Genomic DNA, 25678 nt, shown 5'->3' on the forward strand with positions numbered 1-25678 from the left:
CCGTACAATCTCATGTTTCTTTGAAGTCTGCCCTGGAGTTCTTAACACTGACCTAGGCACACTACAATGTCAGTGTATCCAATACTGTCATTGCCTTCAGCTGGGCACTGATAGACACTTAGCCTGTTCAGAAAGTCATGAAGAAAAAGAAAAACAGAAAGCAAGAGCAGGCTGTGCCTTAATCCTCACATGGGGTTGGATTTTATTAATGCTCCCAATGGCTGGCTCAAACCACTCCAACGGAATTAAGTAGGTGCTTCTCCCAACACAATGAGATGTTTGTCTAGACGGCAACTGTAAGATCCCCGAGGACATGTGAGCCATGTGAAAACTGAGCAGCGAGCTCATCCACAACTGTTGGTTTCAACAGCCAAGAGTAGGCAACTGTGGAAAAACAAAACAATTTTTCATTGTTTTCATTGTTTCATCTTGGGTACTGTCATTTGTCTAAAAGTTTCCCTGCTAACGATTCCACACATGAAGATATTTTTTTAAGGAAGATCTCATGTTAAGATAGACATTTCATTTGATTCAAGCAGTAAATTATAGGACAAAATTTCTTGGCACTTTATTACTTTTAAAGATTAACGTGGTTAAAACGTTAGACAAGGCCTTTCTTTCAGAGTGCTTCCTCTGTTCTGTTTTTCTGTTTTTTTGTTTTTGTTTTTGTTTTTTCTTGAGACAGGGGTTTCTCCGTGTAGTCATGACTGTCCTGAACTCACTTTGTAGAAGAGGTTGGTCCCAAACTCATGGCTGTCTGCCCCCTCCCTCCACCCCCAGAGTGCTGGGATTAAAGGTGAGAGCTTCCCACATCCGGCTACTTCCTCTGTTCTGTATTGGAGCGGACTGAGCTGCAAGATCCTTCTCATTCACTCAACTCAGATATTTTCCGGTTACTGAGAAGTGATAGTAGAAACCTGAAGACTTAACTCTCCGTACAGAAACCCGTGAAGTGCTAAAACTTGCTTATTGCTCAGTGGTCAGCACAGAGAACCCTGTCCTATGTAGACGTGCAAGCCATAAAACTGCTAATCAGAGTGGAAGGCACTGGAGACAAAATGAAGAGAGTATAGATGGAGGTCTGCCCACCCATGCACCCTTGCGCCATCAGTCATTTGCTCAGCATGGAGTAAAAATGTTGACCTGAAAGTATCCAACCGCAGCTGGGACTTGACTAATGATCCTCAGAAGCTCAGCCCGTAAGACCATAGTCAGAGCTTCGGGAGCTTCTACTTGCTTACTTCATTCACTCACTCATTCATTCTTTCTTTCTTTTCATGGCTACTCACTGAATATTTACAACATGCAAGGGGAGTGTTCTAGCAATGAGAAATCAGCTAACAGCAAAAGAGACAAATTTCCTGCCTTCATGGAGCATACATTGATCATGAGGGAAGACAGTTAAAAAAAAAAAAAAGCCGTATGCAAGTCTGGTAAGAAAGTGGGTGTGAAAAGAAAAAAGAAAAATGCTGTAAGAGAATATCGCAAGACATACAAGTGTGAAGGAATGTGTGTGTGTGTTCGTATGCACCTAGTTTTATATGAGGGTCCAGGAAGGCTTTTCTTGTAAAGAGGTTTAAGAAGAGAATAATGAGTTGGCCATGGTAGCACACACCTTTAATCTCAGCACTCAGGAGGCAGAGGAAAGTGGATCTCTGTGAGTTGGAGGCCAGCCTGGTCTACATAGTGAGTTCCAGGACAGCCCAGGCTACACAGAGAAACCCTGTCTCAAAAAAACCCAAAGAAAGAGAAAGAGAGAGAGTTTCATCTCATTCTACCTACTAATATTTCATAATGGAGATTAAATTTCAACATAGATGATTTTGTTTTGTTTGTTTGGACCCTGGGGGTTAAAGACAGGACACACCCAGGGAATAACATGTTTGTTGTTGTTGTTGTTGTTTTGTTTTGTTTTTAAACAGGGTCTCACTGGGTCGCCTGGAAAACACAGATCTGTTTGCCACTGCCTGTGGCTCCAGCTCCAGGGACTCTCACACCGGTAGACTCCCAGAGCACTCACATGCACATTCCCTTACAAAGACACATGCATACACATAATTTAAAAATGCTGAAACTAAATCCTCTTCTTCAATAAAGTGATAGAAAACACCTGATGTTAACCTCTGGCCTCCACATGTACCTTAACCCATACATACACACAAACACACCACACATACACATACACATACACACATACACACATACACGCCCTACACACACCAAAAGTGAAAATTATTTTTCGGGATGAGAGACGTTCCGGCAGAAGAAACCATTAAGTGTGAAGTCTCTAAAAACAAGACAGTAGAGTACAAGGCATGTTTGTGGAAAAGCCTGAGTAGCAGGAACCAAGTGAGCAAGGATGAGAGTAGCAGCATGTAAATTCAGGATGTTGTCTAAGAAAGATGTGAGTCAGCCTCAGCATTGCTCTCTGGAGTCAGGTAGTCAGTGATGCAACAGATTTCCTATCTTAGCGTGCTCTATATTACTATTAACATAGCAAACTGAGTAAGTTATAGAGAAAGGAGGTTCATTTGGAGCTTATGGCAGTGGTGCATGCCTTTAATCCCAGCTCACGGGAGGCAAAGACACGTGGATCTCAATGAGGAGGCCAGCCTGGTCTGCAGAGTGAGTGTCAGGACAGCCAGGGCTAAGAGAGAGAAAACTTGTCTTGAAAAAAACAAAACAAAAACCAACCAACCAAACAAACAAACAAAAAGGAGGTTTCATCTGGGCTCACAATCTGGTACAAGATGGAGGGTAGCTTTTGTGCTGGCAGAGCCCCCAGGCAAGGTAGGGCATCACATGGTGACAGACAGGGAGTGTACAAGAAACCTAGCCAAACTGGTTTCTAGAGCAGACTCACTCTGAAGTAACACATTAACCTAATAATCCACTAGTTCACGAATATGCTAATTAGTCCATCAAATAACTCATGACACTAGAGCCCAAACAACATCTTAAAGGTCCCACCCCATTCTACCCACTAATATTGCATAACGGAGATTAAATTTCAATATAGACTAATTTGTGTTTTGTTTTTCTGGATCCTAGGGATTAGAGGAGGGGCACAGCCAGGCAATAACATTTTTGTTTGTTTTTAAACAGGGTTTCACTGTGTATGTAGCCTGGAACACACAGAGATATGCCTGCTGCTGCCTGCCAAGTGCTAGGATCAAAGGGCCACCAAATTGACCCAATAACAATGGCATTTGGAGAATACAAGTTGTATTAAATAATAGCAATATTAATACATATGTGATGAACAGAATCAGAAAATCTTTCTTTCTTTCTTAACAAAGTTTCTCTGTGTAGCCCCTGTCCACCCTGGCACTCAGAGATCTGTCTGCCTCTGACTGCCTCCAGAGTGCTGGGATTAAAGGTATGCACCACTTCACCCAGCAAGAAACTTCTTCCTTTAGGCAAGAAAACTATATCAAAAATTCTTTTTGTTGGTTTATATTTGTCTTTGTTTCAGTTTGGTTGCTCTTTCCAGACAAGGTCTCATGTAGCCCAGGCTGGCGTCATGTCATCATATCGCTGAAGATGACTTTGAATTTCTGATTCTGCTGCCTACAGCTTCCAAGTTCTAGGATCATGGGAACAGGGAGCTGTGCCTGGTTTACAATACATTTAATTTCTTACCTCTTCTATCTAAAAGTCAGAGCTGGGAAGTTTATGATTTCTTTGTCTGATATAGTTCAGAACATTCCTGTCTCTTGTGGAAAGTACCACCTCCCTCCCTAGTGTCCCCTGCCTCTTGAACAAAGTGTCCCCAGTGTTTACAGGGCTACCTGCCTCCCCCTCCCCCCACATTCTCAGAGTCAGTTTGTGATGTTCTTTCTGCTCAGATTACAGTGTGGCTCATTCCCAGGAAAATGATGGCTAGTGAAGGATGGATGCCATTAATAACTCAGATCCCCTTGCATTTAAAACATGTCTTACTTTAAACCAAAAGACAGAGAAACTGTTGCAAAATTAGTGGCATCACACTGTACCCTTTGACTTCCCAGGATGTCAATGGACATAGTTTTGGTGAGTGACTTCAGTTCTCAGCCATTTACTTTAAATTAAGCCGTATGAGTTACATTGGTATTATGGGGTGAAAATTGATTTACTCTTCCATTAGTGTGTTTGGAGAAAGCCATTTCTTAGCATCAGAGTTTAATGGAGCCAGTCTCTTACTTTTTTTTTTTTTTCTTATTAAGTCAAAACTTATTTTAAGACATTTGTCTCATACTCAGGCAGACCCTGAACTCATTATGTAGCCCAGGCTAGCCTTAGCCTCCCAAATGGCAGGATTATAGGCATGATCCTCAATGCCCAGGTTAGAGCCAGTTTCAAATATTTTATTTTTAGGTGGGCTAGGAAACATCTAAACATGTTAAGATAATCATACAACTCAAAAAATTCAGCCTTTTCTTTTTAAAGTGTGTGTGAGAGACAGAGAGAGAGAGAGAGAGAGAGAGAGAGAGAGAGAGAGACCATCTAGCTCTGTGGCCTTAAGCTCATAAGCTTCTTGGTTCAGCCTCCTACGTGCTGAGAATAGAGGCAGGTGTCACCAAACCTGACATAATTGTCACAAAACCTGACATAATTGTCTGTCTTTTAAAGGTAGTTTGTCTTTGGTGACATGTGGTTAATTCCATACTTAATTATTTATTCTCTCTCTCTCTCATGCACATGAGAGGGTGTGTAGGTACCCCACCACACACACACACACACACACACACACACACACACACACACAGATATACACACACAGTTTGCTTTGAACACTGATAAGGAAGCAGCTTGGAGTTTTAGTTTCATCTAAAACAAGAAGAAGAAAAAAAACCAGAGTATTTACTAGACATATTTAGGGCAAAGGCAAGACATTAGATTTAGTTGTTTGACATTTATAACCAAAGGAACCAAGCATGAAGGCACACACCCTTAATCCCAGCACTTGGGTCCCTGTGAGTTGGAATCCAACTTGATCTACAAAGTGAGACTATTCAGTCTGGAACTGAGTAGCTCAACAAGAAAAATAAAAGGAATAATGTCTTTTGTCATTTTGGAGTCTGTGTGAGTTAAGTCCTTTCTGTTTAGTCTCTTTGTCACTGTGACAAAACACCTGAGACACATAGCTTCAAAAGAGAAAAAGGCTTTATTTGGCTCACGATTTCAGAGGTTTCTGTCTCTGAACACTTTTCCTTGTTGCCTTGGGCACTTAAGACAGAATACTAAGGCAGAGAGTACATAGCATAGGAAACTATCCATTTCGTGATGAATAGGAAACAGAGAAAAGGATGGAATGAGGGAGAGGAAGGAAAAGGGAGAGAGAGAATCTGGAGTGGCCTCTTCAATGGCTCATCCCAATGTATTAACTTTCTTCCATGAGGACATACCTCAGATGTTTCTACCACCTAAATGAGCCAAAGGATGGCAATCAAGCCTTTAGTATAAGAGCCCTGTGAGAATACTTTAGCTGGGTTTTTTGTCATTGTTTGTTTTTTGTTTTGGTTTTTTGAGACAGAGTTTCTCTGTATAACCTGGGCTGTCCCAGAACTCACTATGTAGACCAAGCTCACCTTTCTATTCCTCCCAAGGACCACTACCGCCCAGAGGGAATACTTTAGATATAAACTGTAATTTGATTATTTATTTGTTGGTATTATGTTCTTTTGAAATGTCTACACCTTACCCTTGTTCATTCAAATGTTGATTTCTCTACCCCATTCTCTGGTTTCAGTCCGGACATTGCATTGTGATACTTTTTCTAAGCATCACATGTCTCAACTTTGTGTAAACATGACAAAATAAAACAACCAGCCACAATGTCAAGCAATAGAGAGGAAAGAGTAGGAGGGAGAGGGGAGGAGCTAGAGGACAGGAAGGTGGGAGGCAGAGGAGGGAGAAGGGCAGAAGAGGCTGGGAGAGCAGAGGCAGGAGCAGAGATCTTGGAACAACATGGAGAATGAACCAGACCTAAAATTTCACTAAGCATAATGTGGGAAATCTAAATGTTAGGAAACTCTGAGGGCTTGGAGGTTTAGGATGGACTAACTATTGCCCAGCATTGTGTTCTAGGTTAATTAAATAAATCCCAGTCTCTGTGTGGTGATTTGGGTATATAGCTGTTTAGGATTAACAGCAGCTTTACCAGAAGATATATCAATAGTAAATATTAATAGCTACTTAGAACATTTATTTTTTTTAAAAGATTTTTATTATGTAACCCTGGCTAGCTTGGGACTCCCTGTGTAGAATGGCAATGAAATCACAGATACCACTCTGCCTCTACCTCTGCCTCTGTCCCTGCCTCCAGAGTGCTTGAATTAAAGGCCTATGCCACCATGTCAGCCCAAGGAGCAGAACTCTTGGTTGGCAGCTTTCTGAGTTATCTTACAAAATTCCTGACAAAATAAAAAACTTACAGGAAGGAAGGGTGTATTTGGGCTCATGGTTTGGGGGTGCAGTCCATCATGGTGGGACATCATGGTGGTAGAAGCTTGCAGCAGCTGGCCATATTCTAAGGTCATAGGTCATGCAGTAGAAAGAGGGGACCATTTGTGCTCATCTAATTTTGCCTTTTGTATTTACGCCTGGGACCCCACCCTTTGAATAGTACCACCCATGTTCAGGATGAGACTTCCTACTTCATTTAACCCAGTGTAGAAAGTCTCTCATGGATATGTCTAGAGGCTTGCCCCTTGAGGATTCTAGATCCCGGCAAGTTGACAGTACTAACTATCACCATTGCTGCAGACATCAGGGCCTTAATGGTATTGCTCTGCCTCCACTTAACAGTGAAGTAGACTGGGACAGCTGGGATTCCATGGAGAGACTCTGTTGCCAAAAGATAAAAAATAAAAACCCTAACAAACAGTTACGAGCAAGGCCTCATGGTCCATGCCTTTGAGGTGCAGTACTCTTGCTTTTCTACCAAGCCCGTAATAGCCTCTGACAGTTTCTACATTATCAAAAAGCAATTCAGAATTAGGCTTCCAGCTTAATTCTCCTATGAGAATCAAAATAATGCATGTAAACTGCTGGCAATGGAGCCTATGCAACATAGATGCTTATAAAATGTTACCCATTGGTACTTCAGTTCTTAGACTATGCTGGGAGAGAAGTAGTGGAAGACTTGCCTGTCCTGTGATTGATTGATTCCCTTAGTGAATCTTAAACTAAGAAGCCAGATTAAATCAGTCAGATCAGCTTGAGCCAGAACAGCTGAGTTGAACAAGCCAGCCAGAGTTCAGAAAAAGCTAGAAAGGGTGAGCTTTTTCAGAATAAGTCTCAAAGGCTGAAAACATTCTAAATTTAGATTAGATGGTATGAGGGCTAGAAGCTTCCAGGACTAGGCCTATGTTAGCAGACGGAGGCAGTGAGACTTGAAGACCACAATTGCATCGGGCAAATAAAGGATACTTTTATAACACATATTTCATGCCCAACTTTGGTCTGTTCCATATGCAAAGGTAGATAGCACTTGGGTTGTAAGAATTTTATCAACCTAATGAATGTTAACAAACACTTTTAAGCGGACAAACTTTGCACAAACTTAAGGTGCCAGCTTGTGGCTCTTTGCATTCTCCAGGACACAGGCCCACCCTATCCAGGCCTCTTCTCCTTTGCCAGATTTCTGCCTGAATCCTTCCCTTCCTAAGGCTGTCTGCCCACTTTCTGTCCTTCTTTCCTGTTGCTTGATTGCTAGGGCCATGGGACGTTATTCACTGGGCAAGCTCTGTATCATATTAAATGCTGAATCGGAGCTACAAGCCTGGTGTGTCGTTCTCTTACTGGCTGACACCACCCATGAGCCCAGGTTGTTTCTGAGTAATACTCAGCTAAGTGCTAGCATTGGAACCAACATAATAGTCTACATTTGATTTGTTCAGTCAGAAAGATTTCGAAGAGGTTTGTTGTTTTTTTTTTGTTTATTTGCTTTGGTTTTGGTTTTTGGTTTTTGGAGACAGGGTTTCTCTGTGTATCAGCCCTGACTGCCCTGGACTCACCTTGTAGACCAGGCTGGCCTCGAACTCACAGAGATCTGCCAGCCTTTGCCTCTATGAGTGTTGGGCTTACAGGCATGTGCTGCCACAACCTGCAGACTCTTGGAGTTATTAAGACCAAAGAATCTTGTTTCTCTAAGGGTGATATCATGGCAAATTACATGTACATATTAAGCCATCCGTTTCCTTTGAATCCAATTCTTTTCCTAAGCTTTTTATTGTTGTTTGTTTCTGTTAGTTTTGGTTTTCAAGACAGTGTCTCACTATGTAGCTCTGGCTGTCCTGGAACTGGCCGTGTGGTCCAGGCTGATCTTGAACTCACAGAGAGCGATCTGCTTCTGCCTCCCAAGGGCTGGGATTAAAGGTGTGCTCCCCTATGTTCCACTTTGAATTCAATTCTTGATTTTTACAAGTAAAGATTTTTTGTGTTTTAGTCTTTAAAATTGTTTTCTATATTGATCATATCTTAATTGTACCAAAAAGTCTGGGATTGGGGAAAAGGGCATCATGCTATTTATTTAATGATTCTTTAATGAAGTTGTTTTCAGTGAAAGTAATATGGCATTTGAATTTTCAAGGTCAAGGCTGGAGGGATGGCTCAGCCTTTAAGAGCCTGCTTTTACAAAGAACTTGCATTTGGTTCCTAGCACCCTTAGTGGTTTACAACCATCTGTAACTACAGTTTCAAGGAATGGATATGGTACTCTCTTCTGACTTCTGTAGGCATCAGGCATGGACATGGTACACAGACATATTACAGGCAAAATACTCATACACACCAAATTACAAAAATAAAAATATGAAAATTATCACAAGATCTATATAATAATCACCATGCTTTATTACTTTCTTTGGGGAAAAAAAAATCAGCCAGATACACATTTAGCAGAGACCAAATACAATCCATTACTTAGTGTATGTGCGTTCACATGTGAAGGTCAGAGGACAATTTGTGGGAGTTGGTTCTATGCTTTTACACACAGGGATTAACTCAATTCTTCAGGCACTTTAGCTGCTAGGCCATCTCTCTAGCCCTTTAACTTATAGTTATTATTACAGAGGCAAGCATTTTTAAGAGCCCTTACATTGCATTTTTAACTGATTTGCTCTAAATGTAACTCTATCATCTTTTTTGGTTGACAATTTAAAAAATGACTTTTAAATACCAAGTTGGTTTGTCCTCGTCTTTAAAATGTGGGGAGGACTGGAAATGAAGGAACACCAAGCAAATGTCAAATCACACATAAAAGATTTCAAAACCCAGAAAAGGCCTTGATTACCACCCCTCCTGGAAAGTTCTCTGTAAGTACAGAGAGAAAAAGAAAAGCTATCCATGGCAGGATAACAATAACACCAGAGCGACTCTGCCATTATAATTCTATCTTTATCATATGTGACAGCTGTTCTTGGTTATCAACTTGACTATATCTGGAATGAACTTTACCCCAGAAATGAAGGACACACCTGTCAGAGAAATTTTGTTTGGGTTGAAGTGGGTGAATACAGTTACCTCCAGACCTTTGAGGTGGTAAGACGTACATCTTTAATGGGCGTCTTGAGTCAGGAAGACACAAGTCTTTAATTCAGATCTTGAGGTGGAAAGACACACCTTTAATCTGGGATGCACCTCCTGCTGGAAGCCTGTATGAGGACGTGGAGGAAGGAATCTTTTGCTCTTTGTCTGCTTGCTCTTGCCTTGCTGGCAAGTCCATTCCTTCACTGGCATTAAAGCCTACTTCTTTGGAATTCCAGCATCTACTGAAGACCAGCTGAGACATCCAGCCTTGTGGATTTTTGGACTTTCCATTCATTACCCTCTATTGTTGGATTAATATATATGTGTGTGTGTGTGTGTGTGTGTGTGTGTGTGTTTATTTTTATCTAATTTTAATTCTATTCTCTGTGCACTGCTATGAAGGTGCCATTATCCCTGGAAATGGAGTTAGAGATAGTTGTCAGCTGTCAGCCACATGGGTGCTGGGAATTGAACGTGGGTCCTTTGGAAGAGCAGACAGTGCTCTTAACCACTGAGCCATCTCTCCAGGCCCTACATTTCTACTTTCTAGAAAATTATATTTGCTTTTCTATGATGCTGACTCTTTTCTGGCCCATTCTCCAACTTACAACTTAAGACATGTGAATCTAAAATTACTTCACTAGCTTATTCTTTTTGCTTGTTTGGTTTTGGTTTGGTTTGGTTTTGGTTTTTCAAGACGGGGTGTCTCTGTGTAGCCTTAGCTGTCCTGCACTCACTTTGTAAATCAGACTATCCTCAATTTCACAGCAAACTTCTTCCTCTGCTTTCCAAGTGCTGGTATTACAGATGTGGGCCACTGTGCTCAGCCACTAGCTTATTCAAACAGTGGCAAGGAGGTGATCCAGGCTCCCCGTCATTTTTAGCTCCATACGGTTAGCGTATGTATCCATAGCATATGCTACTTTTCTTTCAAAATATTTCCCAATTTATAGTTAAACATTTATGTAGTATTATCTTTTTTGCCTGCATAAGGTTGAGATCCATGGAGACAGGGTAACACGTTTTCTCCACCAACATATATTTCAACACCTGTTTCAGCTGGTGCCTATCAGCATTCGGAGGACACAGGCAGGAGGAACAGCTTGCTCGCTGTCACACTCAGCAGCCACGGGGAGATTTCTTAGACTTTCAAAGACCTTGACTAGAGCCAAACTGTGGGTTTAGATGCAGAAAAGAATTTTAAGGATAGACAGTTTATGAAGCAGAGTTGGGGATAAGAAAAATATTTTAATATAGGCTTAAGCATGACAGTTAACAGCACGAAAGAGGTGAAGAGAGACTCTGAGAAAACAAAAAACATCTGAGAGTATGGAGATGGGTGTTCTAATGAAGAGTGGCCTGTCCAAGGGAGAGTCTCAGGTCTTCTTGCTTGGCAATAGTCATGCATAGGATTTTGGTAGGATTTGGAGTTACTATCATTAAAGGGTGGCTAAGAAACCTGAATGACATCACTGGGTGATCATTTTTACTGTAAACAAAGTTCAGAGTCCTGTGACCTCGGATGTCTAGGAAAGTAATGAGGCCCTACACCGGTCATAAACATTCAGTCCTTAAGCCTGGTTCAGGTTTTTGTTTTGCTTTTTCTGAGACAGGGTTTCTCTTGTGTAGCCTTGTCTGTCTTGGACTAGGTTTGTTGACCAGGCTAGCCTCAAACTTACAGAGATCTGCCTGTCTCTGCCTGGATCACAGGAGGGCACCACCACACCCAGCTTCACAGTTACTTTTACATAAAATATTTATGTACAGAAGGAATGTGACCTTGGTGTCCACAGCCTTTACAGGAAACGTTATTTGTGCTGGGGTTGCTGTTTCTTGGTTGGCAGAGGCTGCAGTCTGACTCTGGGACTAGGCAATCCTTTCCTCCCCATTTGCCTAGAATTCCTGTCTTTCTGTCTTCTCTTTTCCAAGACAGGACCTCTGTTTGTATCCCTGGATGTCCTGGAACTCACTCTGTAGACCAGTCTGGCCTCCAATTCAGAGATCCGCCTGCCTCTGTCTCCCCAGTGCTGGGACTAAAGGTGTGCATCATCAAGTCTGGCTAATTTCTTATTTCTATCCTGCTTCAACTTCCCCTTCTTTGACTTTAGTCCCTTAGTCTGAAGAAGGCTGAAAATATATCCCAAGATTAGCACCCAAAAACTGTAATGGTAGTAAGTTATTAAAACTTATGGCAGGGGCTGGTGAGGTTGCTGAGCAAGTAAAGGTGCTTGCCTGCCGACCGTGCAAGCTGGGCAACATGAGTTCCATCTCTAGAACCCACATAAACATGGAAGTAGAAAACTGATTCCGCTAATGGTGCTCAGGCCCTCACACAGAATAGCTAAGAGCCATCAGGTCTTATAATACAGCTGTTTTATAATAACTTTTGAGTATAGGAATGAGACCCTACAGAGTGTAAATGAACATACTGATGATTACATAGTAATATTATGTAAAATACAAATGAATTTGAAGTGGATTAAATTTAAGAAAACTAGTATGAAATTATAATCAGTGAGCATATTGTATATCAACTATTCCTAAAAGGAAAACAGTAAAACAAACCAAAGGATAATAGAAATGGAATTTACTTTTGTATTATAGCTGGAGTGGGTGTGTCAATAGTTCATACTAAAGAGTTTTATATGGAGGCCTGCAAGGCCTGAGTTATTGTATTTATAATCTCCTCAATGCCCCCTCCACTCAACCACACCTTTTTTTTGTTTTGTTGTTTTACATTTTAAATTTAGAATGCGCTGGGGGGGTATAGGTCAAAGTTCACATATGGAGTTCAAATAACGTTTATGAATTGGTTCTCTCCTTCTACCATGTTGGTCCCTGGGACTGAACTTAGATCACCTGGCTTGGCAGCAAGCACCTTTCTCTCCTGTGCCATCTTGCTAGCCCTGTATGCTGCCCTTTAAAGTCTAATCTACCTTTTATTTCATTTTATATTATTACCAATTATGTGTAAGAACATAGGTAGTCAAAAAACTTAATTTTTGGTTGTGAGGGTTGTTTTAAATATGAATCTTTTCAGTTTTGATAGAGTCTGATGAAAAAAAAGTCCTTTACTAACAATAGTTATCCAATGGGATAAACAGCAAAACAAAGTCCTTTTGTATACTTTTAGAGAGAAGGGGAACTCTGATTAGAGATCAGACCTTGTTCTAACTTGAACATATACTGGGGCTGCTGCACGCTGGGAGTTTAGGGAAGGTACTAGATACTAGATATGAAAAGGTCAGGAATCAGTCACCTTGGGTCCGAGTGAAGCATTCTATTGCTTCATCCTCCCTAAGGGCATCTGGGATTTAAGAGCTTGTCTTCTGTGCTGGGGATGCAAGGGAGGCTGCCGAGGAGCACGCTGACCCCCTCCACAGCAGCAGCATCTATGATCTGACAAAGGTCAGTGCAGCTTCTGAGAGGCAATTCTTAGGGAATTAGGAGCGCTTTGGCTCCTGCAGTTTTCCTTTCAGTAGAGCCATCTGTTGGGGTGGGCCAAGGTCCTGCTGACCCTGTGACTTCCCTTGGAAGAGCTGAGGCCATTCTCTTTTGTGTTGACCCTCCTCTTTGTGGAATGTACACTGGAGTTCAACCTGTGGTCTACATGGCCTCTTTGGTGGAAGCATATGTGACCCACTAGAACTATTTCCATTCAGAGGTGTCCCACAATCCCTTGGGACCTAGCTGACCTGAAGGTAAGGACCAGACTGTTGGCTCTCCTTTTAGCTCCTATAATCCTTATTGGCTTGGAACTCCAAGTCCAGTTATTGAACACTCTGAAGGTCAGTTACACCAGTACTGAAGACCAAACAGTGGCTTAAAATTTTATTGTATGACACTTAAGGCTTAGTGGCTGTTAAGATTTTTTGTTATTAGAACAACATGATACACAAGAGAAACTATGAGTATCTTGACAAACTATTAAATCTTGACAAATTTTTAATTATCCTTTTAGAACTTCATTTATGTATACATGGTATTTTGAACCTATCTACCCCACTTATTCCCTCCAACTCTAACTTCCCCCCTCCCCCCACATATTTCCTTCCAGTTCTGTGGGGAAGGAACTACATTTCTTCTTTTTTCATTTTTGTTATTGTTGATTTTTCGAGACAGGGTTTCTCTGTGTAGACTTGGCTGTCCTGGACTGGCTCTGCAGAGCAGGCTGGCCTGGAACTCAGGCGATCAGCCTGCCTCTCCCTCCTGAGCGCTGGGATTACAGGCCTGTGCCGCTGTCCCAGGTGGAATTACATTTTTTAAGAATCCTTTACCTATTGGCCATCCTGTAGACACAAAACTGAGAAAACAATTAAGGAAACCACATCTAGAAGAGGGCTACCTAATTATTCTTATGTCTTTCTTTTCCTTTTTTTCTTTTGAGACAGGATTTCTGTGCAGCTCTGGCTTTCCTGAAATTTGGTTTGTAGACAAGGCTGGCCTTAAACTCGGAAATCCACTTTGCTATGCCTTAGTGCTGGAATCAGAGGTGTGCACCACCGAGGGACTTAGAGCTTATGTTTCTGTTTTGCTTTTCCCCAAAGACTGACGTGGTGTTACTGGACCTATTTATTTCCCCAACAAGGCCAGACCTATTCAGTCTCTCAGTCTCTTTCTCAATCTGTGTGTGTGATGCTCAATTTCTTAACATGCTCTGGTGGTGCCTGCTTTTGTGCCCAAACTAAGCAGAGGCAGGCAGATCTCTGTGAGTTCAAGGCCAGCCTGGTCTACAGAGCAAGTTCCAGGCCAGTCGAGCCACACAGTGAGACTGTCTCAAACCACCCAAACCAAACTCTGACTGGCATATCCGAGAAGGTAGGTGGCGGAGCTTCTAGTAGACTGCTAAAGCTGAGGCATTTTTTTCTTTATTTCTTAAAACTCTAGTTGCACTGCAAGCAGTTTTATCTGCTGTTCACTTACGCATCAATGTCACCATGTAAACACCATAAATGCTTAAGTATGTGTAGACATCATATCGATTTAAAATTACCAGGTTTTTGTTACCTGTCAGTTTTAAGTTGCAATATTGATCAGTTTTGGTTTTTAAAGCATTAAGCAACCCTTAATCCAAAATGACTCAGTGTAAATGACTCTTGATTTTGAAGGCGTAAAGTCTAGCCCAATTACGGATTAGGCTTTCAGCAGATGTGTATGGAGGCATCAACAGCTTGATTTTTAAAATGAATTTTTTTGTTGTTGTTTAAATTGGACTAGATAATAACCTTGTAAAACTCGTTTTTGAAATCGAAGAGCAAAAGGGAGGACACAATTTATGCTCTTTTTTTAAATAAAAAAATTCTCTAAAGTTATTTTTATCCCCGGTAAGTATGGTTTCCATTAGCCTTTCCACCCACTAGCGTTCCAGGAAAGTATCCTTTATCATGACAACTTAACCCCAACAAATACAGAGGACAACATTCTTCTCAATAAATTACTGTGATAAGACCCTAAATGAAAAATACAGGTGGTAAATGAAAACGGCTGGTAAAGGGTAGCCTCATTTTATTGTTTACTAGTTTACAGAAATAAATTGCAAAGATCCTAGGATCAGTGACCCAGACTAAATCTCAAATAACATTACTTCATCACAGCAGTAACCCCGAAATGGGTTTCTTAAGCACATTATGCACCAGGTACTCCACTTGCTTGTGCAGAGCAGTTAGATCTGGAGCATCAGGGCAGCAACCCACCCCCACACCAACCCCACAATATCGCAAACACGAGATCACCCCACGTATGACCTAGAAATAAGGTTCCTGTGTTGCAGCCAAGGCCAACCCTAATGGTACCTAAGAAAAAGGCCTAGGGCTCTTAAGATGCCCGAGGTGAAAGGCCCTAACTGCACAGTTGTCGCTAAGGTCTGGCAGGTCTGGTGTAGGACATTTGTGCCCAGAACCCGCGGAGGGGCCAGCAGCAGTGCGTCTTCTGTTCGCGCTCTGGGCAAGTCCACACCACCTTGCCCGGGGTCCGGCTCGTTTGTCCCCTCGCTCCATCTCTTCAGTCCGGTCCCGGTTCTCCGTGGCTTCACTGGAATAGTACATTTCCAGGGGTTTCCACAAGCTGCTCTAACAGTTCAGAACGGCGGCGCGGGGCTGGGGCTGGCGGGCGGTCCTAGCTCAGAGCCAGCAGCGCACCGCGACCCTGGGCGGCGGCGGCGGCGGGCGGAGCTGCGGCGACACCCGGAACCCTGCCAACCTCCTCCCGGCCTCGCCTTCCCGTCCCGCGGGGAGGGCAGCCGCGGCGGAGCCAGGGGACGAAGCGTGAGAACCGGGCTGGCGAGGGAGGCTGAGGGCGGACAATAGTGTTAAAAATAGACGCGCTGCCTCCGCGGATCCGCCGAAGCAGCTCCACCCAGGGCGCCCCGTGGCCGGAGAGTGACTAGGCCACGGTGACCGCAGCCTCCTCCTCCCCCTCCCCGGCCCCGCCCTCGCCCCGGCCTCGCCCCGCCCCGCCCCGCCCCCAGCTGGTAACTGCAAGCCTTCAGGGGTGGGGCCTCGGCCCGCGACGTCACCGCGCTGCCGGCGTGCCGACCGGGTTTTCGCTGACGCATAGGCCCCGCCCCCGCCGCCTTTCCCCTCAGATCCCGATTGCCGGTCAGACCCAGAGCGTCAGTCGGCTGGACCGCGGACCCGTGTGCACCGAGGCAGGCGTCCGCTCGCTGTCCGGGAGTCGCGCAGCTTCCCAGGCGGAGGCGGAAGCCCGAGGAGCGCCGCCCGTGGGCCCCGTCGCCGCTCAGGCCTACTCCGCGCGCCTCCTCGCCCGGCCGGGACGCCGCTGTCGGAGGCGTGAGGCGCCGGCGGCCGAGCGCCTGGAGCGGCGGCAGCCCCGCGGCCTTGCGGCCCATCTCCTCCCTCGCCGCCCTCCCACCCGAGCTGCGGCGGGGCCCGGCCGCCCCGGCGCTCCTGCACGAACAAAGGAGGCCCCCGGCGGCGCCGCAGCAGCCCCGCCGGCGCTCCGGCCCGCTCCGGCCCGCGGCGGCCGCTAGCCCCTCTCCCGGAGGCCTCGGCCCGGCCCACCGCCCGGCGGCGCGCGCCACCTCGCCAGTGCATCCGGGCCCCGCAGGGTGAGTGGCGCGAGCCGGGACGGCGCGGGGGCGGGAGCACGCCCGATCGGCGAGCACAAAGACGGGCCCGGCGGCCCGGGACAATGCCCGGCGGGCCGCGGCGCCCCGCTCGACCGAGCCGGCCAGACAAAGGCCGGGGCCGCTGCCGCGCCCGGCGCCCCGCACGGCCGAGCCGTTCCGGCGAGGGGGCCGCCGAGTGCATGACTCAGTGGTTTTTTTGGAGCAGGCCCTGCCGGGCTTCCCGGAGCGCGGCCTGCGCTGCGAAGGGGGGATGGGGGCCGCCGGGCCCCGAACTCGGTCGAAATCGCTGGAACCCGGCCCCACGGCTGTCCCCCCGCCCCCGCCCCCGGAGGGTTTTTAAGTTTTCCCAGCGTGGTTAGGCTGCTCCCTCCAGATCCCTTTCATGGAGGCAGATCGAGCGCCTCTCCCTTTGTTTCCTAAGGGAACATTTTGTGAACTTGACATTTTTCTCGCCTTCCGTGCACTCCGTGGAACTGTATTTTGAGGACGGTATTAGAAGTTATCTGTCGGTTGGAACTGCCTAAGACTATTACCTGGGATAATTAGAAAACAATATATGGGTCAGAACCTGTCTTCTTCAATTTGTTATTTAGTAACAAGGGAATAGGAAGGTAAAAACGATTTTTTTTCTCATTTTTAAGGATTTTTTTAAAGTGAGAATTCATTTCCTCAGTTGCTGAAAATATTTTGCTTTTACCTTTCAGCTTTGTTTATTAAAGTGTCCCGCCTCTATTTGTTTTAGTTCTTTTTTTGTGTGCCTAGGACCGGTATTAAGTCTCGAAAGGAGCTTTAAAAAAAAAAAAAAAAACTATTTGGCAGAGGTGACTGAGACTGGCGACTAAGGACTTGCCCAAGGTCAGGCTTAGTGGCACCTTAGAGTTTAGAATTCAGGTCTGACCTCGACGTCAGTGAGTGGTCTTGCCACTTTTAACCATTATGTGCACTTGAAACAGGTATCCCATAGTTTAAAAGAAAAAATTCATTCATTTCACATTTTGGGTTTGAAAATGGTTTTCTTAGTCAAGTGAGGTTTTGTTAAGCTACGACCTAAGCCGTGAATTTTACTTTAAAAACAAAACAAGCATTCCAGTTATGCCTGGTAGGGCTTATGGATGAATACTAAGTTTCTAACCACTTGGTCTTTTTTTTTTTTTTTTTTTTTTTTTTTTTTCAGAATATAAGGAAACTACAGTATATCTGACCTAACATACCCTATAGTTGTTATTAAATGTAAGGAGTATTTATGCTTTAGTGCTTTTGAAATACATGTGCCTATTCACTCTACCTCCTTTCTAATAACCAATTTTTTACTTTGTGATTAATTCTGCTTGGGTATTGTGGATTGAAGGTGAGATTGTTCTCTGTGCCTACATTAGAAAAACCTGGAGGCCTTAATTGCATTTTGTTTGTTATGTGAGATATATGAATACTGCATCGTTAGTTCTTGGGGTTGTGTAGGAGTTGGCAGGCTCTGAGATATAAATAGAAGCTGATTTCAGAGGCCCCTGTTGACTAGGCTTTATGTGAGAGCCTCCATCCAGCTCAGCTTGTCACATTGCAGCCTTGTGACAGGCTGGAGCGCCCTCCCATGTGATCTGAGCTTCGGAGAAATATTAAAGCAAGCTGTGCACATGTAATGGCATTTAAAATCTGCCTTACTAGGAGAGGGGGAAAGTCTTATAGAAAGCTAATGTCTTGATTCTTGGTCTTTCTGTGTGTTTCAGCTTAAGGTTTGAGTTTTCTTGAAGGTGGAATCCTAGTCTGGGTGGGGAAGACATTAGGTGGGAATCTTCCTCATTAACCTAAGAAAAGTGAGTGCTTTCTTACTAACTTAATCAATTGGTTTTAGAAATTCTGTGTCCATATACTTTTAAAAATGCCAAGTGTCACTGAAGTTAGTGTAGTAAATGAGATTAACAGTTCTTAAGTGGGCTGAAAAAAGCCTGACTTATTGCATAGGGTAAAGGGCAGCAGTACACTGCTTGGTGAAAATGAAGATATCATAATTTAGTACTTGAATCATAGTACTTGAATCATCTTTCTGTGCTTTTCTTATACTCAATATTTAAAGACTTCAGCTAAAAGTGTTTATTAAACTGCATAAGTGATCTTGAAGTATTTACACTGCCCTGCTCTGAAATGAGTCAGCTAAATTCCACTCACTACTTAAAGAGACAGTATCAACAGAATTACGACTATTGTTCTAAACTGGCTTTTAATCACTATATACAAGCTCGACTTGCTCAAGATAAGGTGTTCTTGTGCTGCTAACAAAAGAAAAAAGATTGCTGTTATTTAACTGTTCAAGACCTGGTACTCATTGTCAGGATTCTGTCCTGGTCAGATTGGTTATTCCCCTTCATTTTATGATTTTTGGTAAAGAGTTAATAGGGTGTGACTTACTGTATAAATAGTTGAAAAAACTGAGTGGCCACAATTTCCTTTTGATCAAATGCTGTTAAATAATGAAGTTTACATAATTCTTTCAAAATAGTTTTTTTCTATTTAATTTTTTATACAGTAGAAAACAGTAAATTTAGCTCATTTTATGCTCATGTAAACAACTTTTAAGAAAGGTCAAGGTATGCTTGCTATATAAAGTTTTCTTTTTTCCTGGTAGCCTAATATTATTTTTTTTTTTTTAATTTTATGTGCATTTGTGTGACAGTGCCAGTTCCCTTGGAACTGGAGGTTAGAGACTGAAAAATTTGAGGCTGACAGTTTCTGCTTTGCAGGTTTCTAGGCACTGAGGCTACAGGTTCCTGTCTCAGTAGAAGTACTACTGATGGGGCCCAAGTATGTCTTTAAGACAGTTCAGGGTGTGGCTTTAAGAAAGTGTAGATGGGCCATAGAGATGGCTTAGCTTGTTCAGAGAGAGTGCTTGATCTTTTAAGAGGACCTGGGTTCACAAAGCTGTCTGTTACCTCTAGTTGCAGGGAGTTTAATGAATAGGCACCAGGGATATATGTGTACAGACAGACATACACTTACACACATACAAATAACCTTTATTTGAAAGCTATAGGGCTAAGTCCAGGATTTAGCCAACTTGAACTAAATGTCAATAAGTGATAGCTGGATGATTGTGAGGTTTTTTTCCTCCCTATTTTATGTGATTTAGTCCATTGAAGTAACCATCATTTGAATGGTTGGCCTGTAGTACAAGAGCATAAAGTACAGATGGCAGTGTTCAAAATTGATTCAGACAACCCTGGTAACTGGCAAGCTAATATTTTCAGAAACTGATATTAAATAGTAACAGGTATACACTGTAGTATTTAGTAGTGGGTTTGTTTTTGTGGGGTTTTTTTTCCTTTTTCTTTTCTTTCTTTTTTTTTTTGTTGTTGTTGTTGTTGTTGTTTGTTTGTTTAGGTCCTGAAACAGTTCTTTAAAACTCACTGTTTTGGTAAAAAAGATACTCATTTCTGTTTAATTAACACAGGTTTGCTTTCTGTTATTAACAGATTTGGTGTTTAGGAATAGCAAAATGTGTATTCGATTTGGTTTTGTGACATGCTAATTTCTAAAATTCTGTTTTGTTTATAGCAGAAAAATATGGCTCAGGAGACTAACCAGACTCCAGGGCCCATGCTGTGTAGTACAGGATGTGGCTTTTATGGGAATCCTAGGACAAATGGAATGTGTTCTGTTTGCTACAAAGAACATCTTCAGAGACAACAGAATAGTGGCAGAATGAGCCCAATGGGTAAGTTGCTTCCAAGGAAAAAACCACTTGAACTGGTGGAGAGAGCCTGGGAATCAAGAGAATGCCTGACAAGAACTTACCATTAAGACAGCAGCCCAAGTGCTTGGCGTGACTACCTCAGCAACAAATGACTATTCTGCAGACAATCTTGTAACATTTTTAGTTTTCCTTTTTGAAGTTTTGCTTCATAAGTATGTCTTGTGGGATATGACTTTTATTTATTTATTTTTTTTGTCTGAATGTCAAGTGTAGGATTGCAGTGCAGTGAAGGTGCTTAGATCACTAAACTAAATGCAAGTATTGATGCTTACTAAGATTTTATTTACTAAAGTGGGTTTTTGTAGTGCTGATTTGTTTCTAACAGATCCTTTTTTTTTTTTTAAATAGGGACAGCTAGTGGTTCCAACAGCCCTACCTCAGATTCTGCATCTGTACAGAGAGCAGATGCTAGTTTAAACAACTGTGAAGGTGCTGCTGGCAGCACATCTGAAAAAACAAGGTAAGAGTATATATTTCAGAGTCTCTCTAATAGAAAAAAATCAAGATATCTTTGCTATACATATAATAGTGTGGTTGTATCAGAGTAAGAATGTGAAACAGTGCCTTACAAGGTATGTTCCAACACAGCCGTTCCTGTTGTCCTTAAATTATAGGCACAGTTAAAACACTTTGTAGGTCTACAATGTGATACTATCCAAATGTGCAGCCATGAGTTGATGAGCCATTTATCAAATTACTTTATTCTTACTCATTTATGTTGAGCATCCAATATCTTTTCCAAATTTTTAAGTTAATCTGGTGCCATTTGATCGTGTTGGAAGTAACACAATTTAAAGTTGAATTGACAACTTATCTCAAAAAAAAAAAGTACCCTTAACATCTTTAAAAATAATTGTTTGCTTGAACTCAAATAGAAATGTGCCTGTGGCTGCCTTGCCTGTAACTCAACAAATGACAGAAATGAGCATTTCAAGAGAGGACAAAATAACTACCCCGAAAACAGAGGTGTCAGAGCCAGGTATGCTTTTTAAGTTTAATACTAGTTCAGTTCTGAATTTTGCAGTGTGAGAAAGAATTGAGTTGGTGATGGGATTCTCTCCTTTCCATTGAAGGACCAAACCAAGGGATAGCTATAAAATACAGGCCAAGCAAATAAGTAGTATTAAAATATACATTACTATTTTTACCCTCTTCTGCTCATCCCCTCCTTATCCTCACTGTTTATTAAAAACAATAGACTAGTCTGGAAACTATATGACATTAAATGTCAAGGCCATAGGTTTTATGGCAACTAATCGGTCTCCACCCTGTCAGTGTTCTGCTAAACAGTAAAGTGAATGCTGGGAGCTGTCAGTGTTGGTCCCTATTATATGTGTTGCAATACTGTATGGAAGTGCTTTTTTGTGTTAAGTGATTAGTTGCTTTGGAGAAATTGTTACAACACAACCAGAAGTTCTCTAAAAGTTACAAGAAGCTTGACTTCTGTTAGCATTCACTGTGTGCACGATTTACTCAAATCAGTTTGGTTTTGGTAGAGAGTAGGCAAATGAAGTGTAAAATGATTGTGGGGAAAAAGGATATCGGGATTTTGTCTGTCTTGAAGACTTGCTGATGTGCCAGCTTTTGTTTTTCTATAGCTCATAAAATTATTTGGTCATTAAGTGGCAGGTGAATTTGTATTTTAAATGAGTCCTACATTGAAAAAATAAAAAGGCCCAGTGTGCTTATCTGTTGATTATGGTTGTTGTTGGTGTTTTTGTTTTGTTTCTAAATCCTTCTCCCCTTCCCTTGTATGTCTGAGGAGCTTATGTGTTAACATTTTAGGTGTGGGCAAAGAAATGGCTAACACTTTCCAACTAGTTACTCTCATAGCATTAGGAAAAATTACATTGAAGTTGTCATAGTAGCTTTTAAAAAGTAGATGGAATATTTTTATTCGTTTGTTACTAGGCTGTTGATCCCACTGTGTATATTGCTAATGTGCATTGAGGAGAGATCAGTTGACATTAAAGCAATATGCTTGACCTAGAAACTTGACCATACTAAGAATATTGGAATTGGAATATTGTGTAGGCAGTGGTTTAGCATTGTATGTGCCTAAATTTGCTGTTCTTGGTGTTTGGATTATTTCTAAGGATTTATGGTCGAATATAAGTATAAGCAATTTTTTTTTCTTTCTTTTTTTCAGTCTCTTATTTTGAAGAACTAGTAAGGAGAGGGGTCTTTTGTAATACAACAGTCTCCAAGTTTTCATTCATGTGACAATCCTATTGATAGAAATTAACAAACAGATTTAAAAGGTTGGAAGGGCATTTTATGTCTCTTGGTCAGGTAACAGTGAAATAAGACCTGTGTCTTTAAAAACAAATCCTGGTCTGAAGCCTAGTTTGGGGTTACCTGTAACCTAGTACCCATCAGGATTGGCAGAATGGTGGCCTCAAGTTCAAGGACAGCCTTGGCTACAGGACAAGACCATTGTCAAAACAACAAAACAAATCCTGTCTGCCTGAGGGTCTGTTAATTCAAAAATTAATACTTCCACAAACATATCCAGTGTATTTGATAATCTTTGTTTAAATTTTTAGAAAGCAGCTGGCTGCTTGTTTTATTTGAATGGATTTCTTAACTGGTTGTTTACTAGAAGTATGTACTAGCATAGTAATTGGCAGGAAATGCTCAAATAAAAAAGGGCCTGCTTAAACAAATACATTTTGAATCTTATCTGTTTCTCTTAAATATTCTTTTAAACTTAAATAATTGTCAGCTGGTGATTTCCCTACAAGCTTCTAATTTATTACTTTGTCTTTCAGTTGTCACTCAGCCCAGTCCATCAGTTTCTCAGCCCAGTACTTCTCAAAGTGAAGAAAAAGCTCCTGAGTTGCCCAAACCAAAGAAGAACAGATGTTTTATGTGTAGAAAGAAAGTTGGCCTTACAGGTATTAACACATAAAATAATTCGTGTCTCTAAAGAGTCTAGAAGAGACTTTGGTTTTACACATTAAAAGCAAGTAAATAAATAAAATACCCTAAGATTTCCAGAAAGAGTGGGCTAGTGGGTTAAGGAGCGGGATTTAATTTCCAACCATTGTAAATGTTGGCCTAGTCATGTAATTAACCTGAGGCCTTCCAAATTATTTTTAATCTGGACTGTTGATACTTAGAATAAGTAGCTGAACAAACAGCAGTGAACACCTACTTAGATCCAGGCATGAAATGGTCTGGCTATTTACAACAGAATTTTGTAGTAGGTCGTGTATAGTTTTCAACTGATGTATGGTGTATAGTAAGGCTGTATTTTGAATTCGAGCCATCCTAATTCTAGAACCTGCATGAATTCTATCTTGTCAGGAGCTGACAGTCTTTCATAATCAAAGCAGTGAAAAACACTTTTCTACAGTGACTAGAGTGCTTTTTTTCCCCCCTAATTGCTATAAGTTGCCAAGTGATTCCTCTTGTTTGTGCAGGATTTGACTGCCGATGTGGAAATTTGTTTTGTGGACTTCACCGTTACTCTGACAAGCACAACTGTCCATATGATTACAAAGCAGAAGCTGCAGCAAAAATCAGAAAAGAGAATCCAGTTGTTGTGGCTGAAAAAATCCAGAGAATATAAAAGTACTACATGTGAAGAGACTGAAACTTTGTTTTTATTTTAATATATCGTAGGAAAACATTAAAGAGCAGATGCATGGCCATTTTCCTTTGATGTTCTCCAGAGTTTTGCTTTATACTTGTCTGTCTTATAATTGATATTTTAGGATGTTTGGGTGTTTGTTACAGGCAGAATTGGATAGATACAGCCCTACAAATGTATATGCCCTCCCCTCAGTAAAATTGGACAAAAATCTGCACAGCAAATTGAAATACACAGATAATAGGAACAAAATTTAGTTCCACGTGCCAAACTAAATGAATGAAATCTCTGCATGTTTGCAGCATATCTGCCTTTTGGGAATGTAATCAAGGTATAATCTTTGGCTAGTGTTATGTGCCTGTACTTTAAAAAAAAATGGTACACCAGAAAAGGACTGGCAGTCTACTACCATAGTCAAACTTCACATTAATTTCAACATGACTTTTGGAAGCAGGAAGAAAGCTACAAAACCAGTATTTGGTGCCATGTGTAAGCCTGATTAAATTGGCCTTCTAAAAGCTGTCAATTAGGACATTCTGCGAAAGGTAACATCACAACTGGTTCTAAGTAAAACCATCAAGTCAACAACAGGGTGCCTGAGATAATCTTTGAAGCTATTGTACTGGCCTGCACCAGAAGAGATCTGCATTCTCATTACTAAAATTGTAGCACAGAACTGCACTAAGATTTGTTTACAAGAAGAAATTAAACTCTACGTTTGGTTTTCACATACAGCAGCTCTGTTAAATAACATGCATCTGAGTTTTAAGTTGCAAAGGTATCTGAACAGTTAATTTTTCATGTGCATCTTTTGTTGAATGTTTTGGTTCAAGAAAGAATGTTTAAAGCTTTTTAAAGACTTCAGTTCTTAATGTAACTGTACCCTTCTGCATGGAAAATCATAACCAACATGGCTGCAGTAGACTTCTTTAGTGGTATCCAGCACCACTTGCAGAGGGCTGCTTTATCATATTGTATTTGGGTGTAGGACTCTAGTGTTCTTGGGTGTATTGCATGGGCTGCATTATCTACAGCATTGTACAATAACAACTAGAAAAGGCAGTATACTTCACTGATGCTTGTCTGGTAATATCACTTCTGTGTTATAATGGAAGGTTTTTCGTGATGTATGAACTTGTGTTTTTTTTATATATAAATGAGTATAGTTAGATTAGTGTTGTGGTAATGCCTGTTTTCATCTGTAAATAGTTAAGTATGTACACAAGGCACTACTTCTGATTTATTGCAGTGTTCAGTCCTAGTTTTTCTTTATTAAAACATTCAGTTTCGCTTCAATTTTATGTACCTTAGTTCTGAGTTAGATTTGCAGATGTGTACAGATAGTTCATATTTATGTATTGCACATAATCATGCTATTCAGCATTGATGCTATATTGTATTATGTAAATAATAAAAGCAGTGTACAGAGGGAATCTTCTTGTTTATTGGGTTTTTAAGCCTTAGGCCCCTAAGCAGGGCAAGTAGGGAAGTTTGCATATTCAGCTGTATAGTTGATTTCATAGCTCTGTACTTTATAGTTGATTTCATAGCTCTGTACTGTAGATTTATTTTCCATGATTCTTGAGTTCAGTCATGAGTACCATGATAATCAAAATGTGAAGAGCTCAGCAGATAACATTAGTATGAAATAATCCTGAAATTGGAGAGAGGAATGGAATTTAAGTCATTGCCTATATCCTTTTTCTGTGCTGTGTTCCCCACCCACCCACCACCCAGT

At 41.8% G+C, this 25678-nt stretch overlaps 1 protein-coding gene across 2 annotated transcripts; it reads left to right on the top strand.

The window, feature by feature from the left end:
• The first annotated feature begins 16440 nt into the window (after positions 1-16440).
• On the top strand, positions 16441-25373 carry Zfand5 (zinc finger AN1-type containing 5). Of its 2 annotated transcripts, XM_021662688.2 has the most exons (7): positions 16447-16579; positions 18325-18411; positions 20147-20306; positions 20694-20805; positions 21221-21324; positions 23117-23242; positions 23771-25373. In XM_021662688.2, the coding sequence occupies exons 3-7, from the start codon at positions 20156-20158 to the stop codon at positions 23917-23919; spliced, it is 642 nt and encodes a 213-aa protein (XP_021518363.1). In that variant the 5' UTR covers positions 16447-16579; positions 18325-18411; positions 20147-20155; the 3' UTR covers positions 23920-25373. The 2 variants fall into 2 exon arrangements, with proteins under 2 accessions (XP_021518362.1, XP_021518363.1); XM_021662687.2 differs by lacking the exon at positions 18325-18411 and having other exon boundaries at positions 16441-16579.
• Positions 25374-25678: the final 305 nt, after the last annotated feature.

The sequence above is a fragment of the Meriones unguiculatus genome, chromosome 1 (genome assembly GCF_030254825.1).
Source record: "Meriones unguiculatus strain TT.TT164.6M chromosome 1, Bangor_MerUng_6.1, whole genome shotgun sequence".
NCBI classification, from domain to species: Eukaryota; Metazoa; Chordata; class Mammalia; order Rodentia; family Muridae; genus Meriones; species Meriones unguiculatus.